At 32.7% G+C, this 10,966-nt stretch overlaps 1 protein-coding gene across 1 annotated transcript; it reads left to right on the top strand.

Moving 5' to 3' along the window:
- Window positions 1-5,070: 5,070 nt before the first annotated feature.
- On the top strand, window positions 5,071-10,966 carry LOC146908384 (vacuolar-sorting receptor 1-like). Its single transcript, XM_085723195.1, has 12 exons — window positions 5,071-5,576; window positions 6,665-7,360; window positions 7,507-7,595; window positions 7,700-7,769; window positions 7,854-7,937; window positions 8,116-8,192; window positions 8,303-8,384; window positions 8,693-8,775; window positions 8,892-8,958; window positions 9,138-9,266; window positions 10,194-10,291; window positions 10,652-10,966. Exons 1-12 carry the CDS (start codon window positions 5,279-5,281, stop codon window positions 10,754-10,756), a joined length of 1,878 nt encoding a protein of 625 aa, XP_085579321.1. The 5' UTR covers window positions 5,071-5,278; the 3' UTR covers window positions 10,757-10,966.

The raw sequence follows: 10,966 nt of genomic DNA, 5'->3' as shown, positions 1-10,966 counted from the left end.
TTGTATCTTCCGTCTAACTATAACATTCCTGGACATTCTCCCTCTGATACATCGACTGCTAAATTCTCGGACTTGACGAGCGGGATGTTACAGAGCTTATACCTTTCTGACAAGCACTGGCGCTATGGTGGACAGGTCTAATGTTGATGATGTTTGGCATAAGCATATTCCCTCGAAGGTATCTTTGTTGGTATGGCGCCTACTTCGTAATCACATTCCAACTAAAGACAACTTGGAGCATCGGGGCGTCTTATCTTCTGCTAACACTTCTTGTGTGTTTGGGTGTGGTTCCAGTGAGTCGGTGGAGCATCTTTTTCTTCATTGTACTTTGGCCGGCAACCTGTGGGATCTTGTCTGCAATTGGTTAGGTATTTCTTTTGTGCACGCTGGTGAACTTCGACAACACTGTATTCAGTTCACTAAGATGGTGGGATTGCTTCTTTTTACTCAGTTATATTTTAGGATTATTTGGTTTGCCACTGTTTGGGTGATTTGGAAGGAAAGGAATAACCGGGTTTTCCAAAATACCGTTTCCGATCCTATAAACCTCATAGAAATAGTAAAGCGTAATTCTTACTTAAGGTCGAGGTCTAAACAAGTGGCTTTTGTTTATTCCTACCACGATTGGTGGAAACACTATTCCTTGTATGAGTGTTCTTATGTAATTAGTTTGTTTTCCGTGGTGCTTTGTAGTTGGCATCATGACTTTGTAATTAATTTTTCGTTGCTCCCCCTTTTGCACACCTTGTGCGGGGTGATCATCGTTGGTTTAGTAATATAATTCCATTTTGATTTTGTTCAAAAATAATAATAATAATAATAATAATAATAATAATAATAATAATAATAATAATAATAATAATAATAATAATAATAATAATAATAATAATAATAATAATAATCTATACCTATTAATAAAGGCAATACTTTGCTTTTGGTGTAGCCTTTTTTTTCTTCCAAGTTTACCCCTAAAATGAAAATATAATTCCACTTTACACCCTTCATGGCATGCAAGTGCTTAGACTGTTTCTTTCCAACAAAAAATAAGTGCTTAGACGATTACAAAATAAACTGCTACCGTCTCATCTATTAAGTTTGATCATATGTATGGTGCGCAGAACAACAAACATGTGAAGATAGACTTTTTCATAAATTTGATCCTTGGAGAATTCATCATCATGGTACCGCCAAACACTTAAATTATTCTATTATCAAGGGGAATAAAATCCCACACAATTACATCAAGCCCTCTGCCCAAAGTTATGCATTGTTGGCTTTTTTTACATCAAGCCCTCTGCCCACTTCTTTAAGAAGAACGAATTACAAGCATTTTTTAATTCTTAATGATTGAAGCACTAATTCAATATTCTATTTCCTATTTATTCTATTTCCATTTTATATTTTTTGTATATCTAACTCATTTACTTTCAATTGGCACCAAATGGAGGGTTGCAAAAGTGTCCATGCATGGTCGCAACGACGGAGACAAAGTCACACACTAATATGGTATGTGATCAACGAATTGAATGAAGGAAAAAGAAGAAAAGAGTAACGATAATGGTAAGGAAACATAAGACCGTATGGAGGCCATCCTCTATCAACGGTCTAAATGCAGACTCCCGTGGCACTCAAATGAGATAATAGAAGGGATAAAGTTGAGACAGAGACCAATATAGGGGTTTAATGTTTTCAATGCTACTTACGAAGCTTGAATGGTATCACAATATTTACTTTCTTATGCAAACATAAAGGTTATATTCCGCTACTTTAAAAGAAAAAAAAATGTTAATCTTAGTTATATCTTTAACTAATTTTTCTTCTTTCCCTTTATTTTGTGAAATAATGATAGTGACAAATCCATTGAAATCATCATGAAGGTCTTAAAACTTTTGTGATATTGATTATTCTCTGATTGTTTTCTTCTTGCTTAGATGTATATAAGGTTTTTTATTTCATTAACTCAAGAATTTTATTTTTCTTTAATTAGAGAAAACTTTAGAAAAGAGGGCATTAAATAGTTGAAATTTTCAAAAGACGGTGCCGATGATAGGAAAACAGACACATGGTGAGGGATAAAGGCCTAGAAGTGATGGGATGAAGAGGTGACTAATCAAATATTATGATACAATCCGCCAAAATGCCAAAAGTATGTTTAATGTTACCTTTTTTTATCTACTTCGATTTTTTTATATCAAGCACATGTGTGATCTTTCTAATAATTGCGTCCAAGATACATCAAGAAAAAGTAAATAAACGTGAAACAAAAACATATTGTTTATGAATTACACACGTTTGTGCAATAGAAAAAGCGGACAGACAGTGCCCGTCTGGACGCTAGTATTAAATAATTTGGAAACCCTATTCTAATTTTGTAGCAGGATCATCTTAAATAATTTAGACGCCAATGTACAATACTAATTTAGAGGTCGATACTGATTTGGAGTAGTCATTTCGGTCTCTAAATGTGTGATGTGTTTATACTAAAATATTTGAAATTTATCAAAACTGTGAACACATCTTCGAAAGTTTCTTTTGTTATTCATTGTATAGACCAAATTGATTAGTGAAAAATATATTTAAAGATTAAATTAATTAACTAAAGACACATTTAAAAATCAAAATGACCAATGAAAAACAAAGTTTGTTTTTGTAATTAAATAGAAAGATTGATAACCCATTTTGATTCAAAACCTCTTAAGTATTCCCATAATATATAATTAAATTATTATCATATATTAATTATTATGGAAAATGAAACCAGCATAAAAGAAGATGTGCATAACACATTTTTTTTTTTTTGACAAAGTGCATAACACGTTTTTGTTTAATAGGTTCCATAATATTTGTATGGAAGGTTGATAAAACTTTTTTTAAGTAAATATAATAAATAGATAAATAAAGGGTCATGATAACCAGGGCCCCCGAGATACTAGTTAAACAATTAAAAAAGGAAAGAAAGACAAAGTTAACATTAAAAGGAACAAATTTTCAAGTTTCAAAAAGTAAAATACACAATTTCCTAAAACAATATTTTCTTTTATAATTCGTTAACCTTTAACTAATACACAGGACACTGATTAACATTTTTCATATATAAATAATATATGTATTAATGTATATATGTAATATGCATGAAGCTATAAACATAAACATAGTAGGGGCACAAGCCCACATAAAGCTATATACAGGACACAAACATACCACTTTTTTATGATGACGAAAAAATAAAAATTGGTAACTTTGGTGGGACGAATAACTTATTCAATACTTTTATTTTATTTTTTATAAAATGATGAAATTCCAAAAATGTTAAGGAACAAAGTGAGGGAAAGACATTTCTCTAATATCATCCTCTAAATAAGAAAAATAAACCAAGAATGATGAGTTTATAAAGCTCCACAAAACTTAAGTCGCCATAGTGGCCCAAATTAGTCAATTTGTCTATGTAGATGTTAGTGTTGATTGAATGAAACAAACCTCAGAAGTTGGAAGAAGCAACTCATCTTTTTTTTTTTTTTGTTTCAGATGTGTTGACCAAATGTATTGTACAATCAAAATATCCAATGATGAGCAATGTTTTGTTGTGAGCGAGGCTTGATTGCTCACTTGATATTTCGAACTTGAGGAAGGATGGCTAACACATTGAAAAGTGTGAGTGAATGACCTTTACGAGACGGGGTAACAAAGACTGAATGAAAGCAAGTATCAGCAAGAACCAGAACATGTGAAAGAGGAGATGAAAGAGCAATAATGTGTGTAATTCAGTTTCCCCCTAAATGAAACAAAATAGAGGATTGACACCGTTAAACTGAGTGTAGGTTATTGTCTATGAGAAAACTAAATGGGAGGTGTGTGTGTGTTATGAGCATAGTCACTAGCAATAATAAAGCAACAACTATCAGGGTCCAAGGGAGCAATGATCCATCCCAAAAGGATCATCATTAAGAATGGAATGATTATGTTCCTATTAGATAACGGCTTATTAGTTCTAAAAGGTCGGTGACTCACCGGTTTGTTAGGAATAATTTAGAATAATATAAATTATATAAGATCTTGTACCTTTTCTATTACAATCATCAATGAAACTAATCAATTTTTTTTATCTCTCTATTCTTAGCAGGTTCTCTCTATCATAATTCAAATAATCATATCCTTATTGGAGTGAAATTTACCTAAACTTCATGGGAGGTTATTGTCTATCAAAGAAAAAAAGAAAAACTTGGGGCAACACTCAATAGTAATATAGTATATCCGTTTAACTTCATGTGTCACGAACTCGAGATTGTCCACAGAATTATTTATTAATCTTTATCAAAATAAAATAAAACAAAAAATACATACATCAAATCAGATTGAATCGGGAGGATTATGGTCGGTCCAACCAAAAAGCAACCCATTTATTGACACAATCTATCTAAATTTATTTATTGGATCGATGATAGGTCTGATTTCCAATTAAACGTATCTGACGGACCAATCTAATTTTAAAAACTACGATTAAGATTACTAATCAACAACTTTAAGTTAAGTTGGGATAGAAAATAGTATATATAACTTTATTTATTTATTTTCACTAAAAAAAATTTATTTTTTTGACACGACTTGATAATTTTAAAATATTTTATTCATCTTCTAGTTACTAGTGCATCTCCAAAATCATTTTCTCCCTTATCATAAATAAAATAATGTTATTTTGACTAGTAATTTTTTTTACCTTTTACCTTTAAATATGTTATTTTAATATTTAATTTAAATCTTATTTAAAAAATATTTAATTTAAATATTTTTTAAAATTTGAAACACAATTGTAAGTGTAACAAAATAAATTCAACTAAAATAGCTAGTTTTTCTAAAAAAGAAAAACTAAAATAGATAGTTAGTTTTTAAATTTCCTATGATTATGATGTAGATTAAAGTTTTAATTTAAAATTGGAAAATAAATTGAGATGTTAAAAGATTTATTTTTGTATTTTTTTTTTATATATATTGTTCTATAGTTTGTTTTATTCTTGGGCGACAATTTCAAGTACAGTTGAACTTAACAAACACGTTTCGCTTCATTATTTCGACACCTTTAAGATTTCGATGCTTTTTCCTTTCTCACGCATCACTCTTCTCTTTTGACCCATAACCTTAAACCTTCATCAACCCAAAAAGCTTCTATTTTTAGCCTCAATCTTCAATTTCCTCATCTGGGTCACCTTCCTTTTCTTCATCCAAACTAAGCTGCATTAATTACAGTTCAAATTTCAGTTTTGTTCTGTAACACGACAACACAATGATCATTAAGTTGAATCTTTTGTTGCTGTGTGTTTTGGTTTTGTTTTTGGAGTGTTGTTTGGGAAGGTTTTTGGTGGAGAAGAATAGTTTGAGAATCACTTCACCAAAATCGTTGAAGGGTAGTTATGAATGTGCAATTGGAAATTTTGGAGTTCCTCAATATGGTGGAACATTGGTTGGTTCTGTGGTTTATCCGAATGTGAATCAGAAGGGATGCAAGAATTTTACTGATTTTAGTGCTTCTTTTCATTCCATGCCTGGAAATTTTCCCACCTTTGTTCTTGTTGATCGTGGAGGTTAGATTTTTATTGGTTCTTTAAAACTCTTAGTGCATGTTTGGATTTAGTGCATGTTAGGATTGAATCGTGGTAGTTGATCCTGATTCTGCAATCTCAATTTGAATTCAAACGTGTGAATCTCACAAACAAAAGTCAATGTTTTGTACTCCGTGAGTTTCACTTTAGCAAAAGATTAATTAATTAATTTACTTGAACTTCACCCTTAATTAATATTGTGTACATTAAATCTCATTATGCATTTATGACAATTGATTAATAACAACATGGGGGCAATTTTGTAAATTTGTTTCATTTATTGATGTTTTTAATTTACATAAAACAACCTTACCCGACACTTATTTTGAATACATGTGAGATTTTTGAGGTTGTTTTTACTTGCATGACATGGAATTTATAGGAAAGGAAGTAAACTTGTAGTGAGCCACTATATTAAGTTCCTTGCTATATTTGGATTGTGTGGTATATTGAATATGTTAGGCATTGGAAATTTAGAATTGCTTTATTTTCTTTGGTGCTACTTATATAGTGACATTGAAAGTTGGGATTACACATTCTAATAATTGAATGTCAGTTTTTATACTAATTTTCGAGTATTCTAGTAGGACTTTCCAAAACGATGTCATGCATGTTTGGAATCATGGTGAGTTTGGTGGATTCACAGTGCCACCATGATTTTGTTGAAGCTCCAAAGTATAGCTTTTGCCAAAAGCACGGTGAAATATCGCAATTCTGCAAAACTAACCGTAAATCCAAACATGCATGTAATCAGTTCACTGGAAGTCGTTGCTTAAGATTTTATTGATGTTGCCTAGTTCAGGTTAAGGATGCAGAGTTTCAATTTTCTTTGGGTTTAAGTTAAGTTTATTACTTGGGTATGGATGGTGGGAGTTGAAATAACAGTTACATTATTGTAGCAGAGCCATACTAAAAAAATAAAAATAGAAACATGTTTTCTGGTTTGATTACATATTCCATCTCTAGATTGTATGGCGCCATACTTATGATATCAATGCATAGGTCGTTAGGAACAGAACAACAAAAGAGTGGCACAAATTTTTAAATTTATTCCCTGCTGATTTTGGCAGATTGCTACTTCACTTTGAAGGCGTGGAATGCACAAAATGGTGGAGCAGCAGCTATTCTTGTAGCTGATGACAGAGAAGAAAGACTAATCACGATGGACACTCCTGAAGAAGGGAATGTTGTAAACGATGATTATATAGAAAAAATTAACATTCCTTCTGCTCTTATCAGCAAATCCTTGGGGGATAGAATCAAGAAGGCTCTCTCAGACGGGGAGATGGTTCACATAAATCTTGATTGGCGAGAGGCTCTTCCACATCCTGATGACAGGGTTGAGTATGAATTATGGACAAATAGCAACGACGAATGTGGGCCAAAGTGTGATAATCAAATTAATTTTGTGAAGAGCTTTAAAGGAGCAGCTCAGCTACTTGAGAAGAAAGGGTTCACTCAATTTACCCCACACTATATAACTTGGTATTGCCCTAAAGAATTTTTATTAAGCAGACGATGCAAGTCTCAGTGTATAAACCACGGGCGGTACTGTGCTCCGGACCCTGAGCAAGATTTCAATAAAGGGTATGATGGCAAAGATGTTGTTGTTCAGAACTTACGCCAAGCTTGCTTCTTTAAAGTGGCGAATGAAAGTGGAAGACCTTGGCAATGGTGGGATTATGTGACCGACTTTTCAATCCGTTGCCCCATGAAAGAGAAAAAATACACAGAAGAATGCTCGGATGAAGTTATTAAATCTCTTGGTAGGTTCAGCAGTTTGTGCCTCTACTTAATTAACTTGCCTTTTATTTTCTATGATGTTCATAGAAAAATGGTTTTATCACATCATTCTAAGAAAATATATGTCTGTCCCTCCCTTCCCCCCTCTTCTGTGTCATTTACTTTGCAGGTGTTGATCTGAAGAAGATAAAAGACTGTGTTGGGGATCCTCTTGCTGATGTTGAAAACCCTGTTCTCAAAGCCGAACAAGAAGCACAGGTTGGTTTTCTAAAATGAAAACGTTTTTTTATGATATTCATGTCCACTTATTCGACCATTCTGTTGTTTCATGATTGTGTTGCATTTTCCAACTTTGATTTCAGATTGGCAAAGAGTCTCGTGGTGATGTTACTATACTGCCTACTCTTGTTATAAACAACAGACAGTACAGAGGTATGAGGCAGCTTTTGAAGAAGATATCTAGACCGTTATTTAGTTGTATTGAATTTTATAATTGAAGTTTTCGACTGCTTTTAGGTAAGTTGTCAAGACCAGCGGTTCTCAAGGCAATATGTGCAGGTTTCCAAGAGACCACTGAACCATCAATTTGCTTAACTCCAGGTCTTCATTTCCCTATTGATTTCAAATTTTGGTAATTTGTATTGTGTAATAAACAGTTCTATGAACACCTTTTTCTTTCCCCTTCTTTTTAGAAAAGTCGAAAACCATCATATGTGGTTCCTTCATTGATATTTAATCTTGTTCAGAAGCTAATGTTTGTACTGATTTTTATTTGCAGACATGGAAACAAACGAGTGTTTGGAAAACAATGGTGGTTGTTGGAAGGAAAAATCATCTAATATTACTGCATGCAGGGTATTAGGTTTACCGAACCTTGTCAAGCACATTATTGTGAAAAGTGAAAACTGTATTACATTTTTGGTATTTTGATTTTGACTATATGCATGTGTTTTTCCTACTTATAGGACACTTTCCGAGGAAGAGTATGTGTATGCCCTGTTGTAAAAAATATTAAGTTTGTTGGCGATGGATATACTCACTGTGAAGGTAAATGGCCATTTTGAATTCAGATTAAGTGCTCCGTTCTCCATTCTAGATTCTACATTTTTAGAATCCATTTGTACCAAAATAAAAAAAATAGTGCAAACAAAAAATATATAGGTTTCACAAGACTAATTAGCTTTTCAACTACCAAAATTGGTGCTTGGGGTCAAAAGTTCTTCCTCTTTTGTTTCTCATCCGCTTTTGATTTCTCTCATTCTTCCTTATTACTTTCTTATCCTTGTAGATTTTGCGTTAAGGAGTTTACGATGTCTTTTGTTTGATTTTCATTGAGAATTTGAATTTCTTAACAGCTTCAGGAACCTTAAGCTGTGAATTCAACAATGGAGGTTGTTGGAAAGCATCCCATGGTGGAAGGCTTTACTCTGCTTGCCATGTAAGCTATCTTGCTCATCGTTTTGTACATTATTTCTGTTGCGAGTGGTGGACGTAAGATCAATATGCTAGATATTAATTGTCATTTTGTTTTTTGTTTCTTAATTGATAATGCAGGATGACTATAGAAAAGGCTGCGAGTGTCCCTCAGGGTTCAGAGGTGATGGAGTCCAGTCATGTGAAGGTTACTACTCTCCCATTTTTGGCTGTTTTTTGTAGAATCCAGTGAATGACAAGCACACATCAGCGAGAGTTACTTCTCTTGGTGAACTAGTGCATAATGGTTGCATAAAAATAAACACGCTATTATCTATTCTAGAAGTATACTGCTTTAATATATTTTGTATACTCACTATGCTGCAGATATTGATGAATGCAAAGAAAAGTCGGCCTGCCAGTGTCCACGATGCAAATGCAAAAATACCTTTGGGAGTTATGAGTGCAAATGCAATAGCGGTTTGCTCTACTCACGAGAAAATGACACGTGTATTGGTGAGTCTCTTAGAAACTGTCAAACCAGTTATGTGTTAAGCTCATTTAACCTAGAAAATTGATAGATCTAAAAAGGACGAAGCAGTCCCCCGCCAACCAGTACAAAACCAGTCATAAGAACCAATTTGGATTAGTCTTTTTTCAAATTTATCGGTGACTTTAATTTTTAATTTCAATAGTGTATATTAATTAACCAAATAATGGTCCAATGACAAGTTGCAAATATTCATATTGATGAATATTTATTATTTATCATTTTATTCTTGATTTGTTATCCTACAAAACATATAATAATACCAATTTACATTAGTTTTGATTTATAATAATTTCTTAATATTATATCTTAATATATATTACTGTTAAAAATGTATTTAGCTATCACATATTCAACTACAATTTAACTATTCAAACCATTGAACCGTGAATTAGTATCCTCTCCGATCCAATGACCATTCTGGTTTTTAAAACACTATCCAAACTGTTGTGTGGACTTGGTAGTTTTTGTATAAACATTTTGAATCAACTGATGACTCATAAGGTAAACACGACTTTGAATTTTTCCCTCATGCTACATTGGCTTTTCCTTTTCTGCTTTTGTAGCGTCGGGTTTTTCTTTTTGGAGAAGCTTGTCAGGTTCCATTATGGAAATATCTAGAGTATTTTTAATTCCAAACTCTAGGTCTATTTTCTTGATTGTGTCATAGATACTCTTTGCATGCTTCTAAGGTTTGTGATTCTACTTATCTGTGTACAATCTCTTAAGGTTTCGACATCGTTCACTTCAGCTTTTCTAATTATCTAATTTAAAAAACAAAAAAAAAATAAAAAATACTTTTCTCATTATCTATTAGATGTTTTTGCACAACTATTGAGATATGAAGAATAATTTATTTAAATTTTCACTCATTTGGTATATTATAAATGCAGGTAAATATACTTCTTCAGTAGTGAGTATTTGGATGATTATCCTTGTGATGGTTGTTACCCTTTCTGGAGGATATGCATTTTACAAGTACAGAATCCAGGTATGATTATTGCAGGCTTGACGTTTTTTCTTTTGACAATGTATCGATATACCAATGCCACATTGAGAAAGCGAAGAATAGTTGAGAATATTTTGGTATAAATCGAGTGTCCGAACCCTCGAGTCAGGTAGGATCACATGAGCGGCAAAACTATTCCTGAAAAGTTTTATGCTGCTTCATTCCCAAAGGTTTAAACTTAAGAACTCTGTTTTATCTGGGAGAGAACTATGCCATCCAAACACTCTTGAGTTGAATAGTTGAGATTATAAATGAACTAAAATGACATTTATTGAAGAGTCTCGTCACCACCGACATTACATATTTACTGCCCTCCTGAAATTGTTTGTTTATTCTGTGCAGAGATATATGGACACCGAGATACGTGCAATTATGGCTCAATACATGCCCTTGGATAATCAACCTCTTATTGTTCCTAATCCTAATCAAGTTCATCATGATATCTAGAATGTCTTGTTAATCTTTTTCTGAGGAGAATAATAGTCTTTAACTTAGAGTAATCTCCACAGCAGAACAAAGATGCTGGTTCTTTGTTTCTTTAGGTATTTACCTCTTGTAAATCTCAACAATGTGGTGGTGAAATTATCCTTATTTTCCTTCTGATTTTTTCTTCGACGTAGTATCAGTAACTATATGGAATTTATGTCCTTTATCACT

The sequence above is a fragment of the Medicago sativa genome, chromosome 7 (assembly GCF_051527215.1).
Source record: "Medicago sativa cultivar Bolivia chromosome 7, Bolivia_mono, whole genome shotgun sequence".
NCBI classification, from domain to species: domain Eukaryota; kingdom Viridiplantae; phylum Streptophyta; class Magnoliopsida; order Fabales; family Fabaceae; genus Medicago; species Medicago sativa.
Note: the sequence above shows the minus strand (reverse complement) of the source record. Positions and strands in the feature narration are given on the sequence as shown.

Excerpts from the sequence above, each read along its gene's own strand:
- LOC146908384 (XM_085723195.1), top strand. The coding sequence starts at position 5,279 with ATGATCATTAAGTTGAATCTTTTGTTGCTGTGTGTTTTGGTTTTGTTT. Across the intron at positions 7,361-7,506 it reads TGAAGTTATTAAATCTCTTG|GTGTTGATCTGAAGAAGATA; the intron begins GTAGGTTCAGCA and ends TTTACTTTGCAG. Across the intron at positions 7,596-7,699 it reads AAGCCGAACAAGAAGCACAG|ATTGGCAAAGAGTCTCGTGG; the intron begins GTTGGTTTTCTA and ends CTTTGATTTCAG.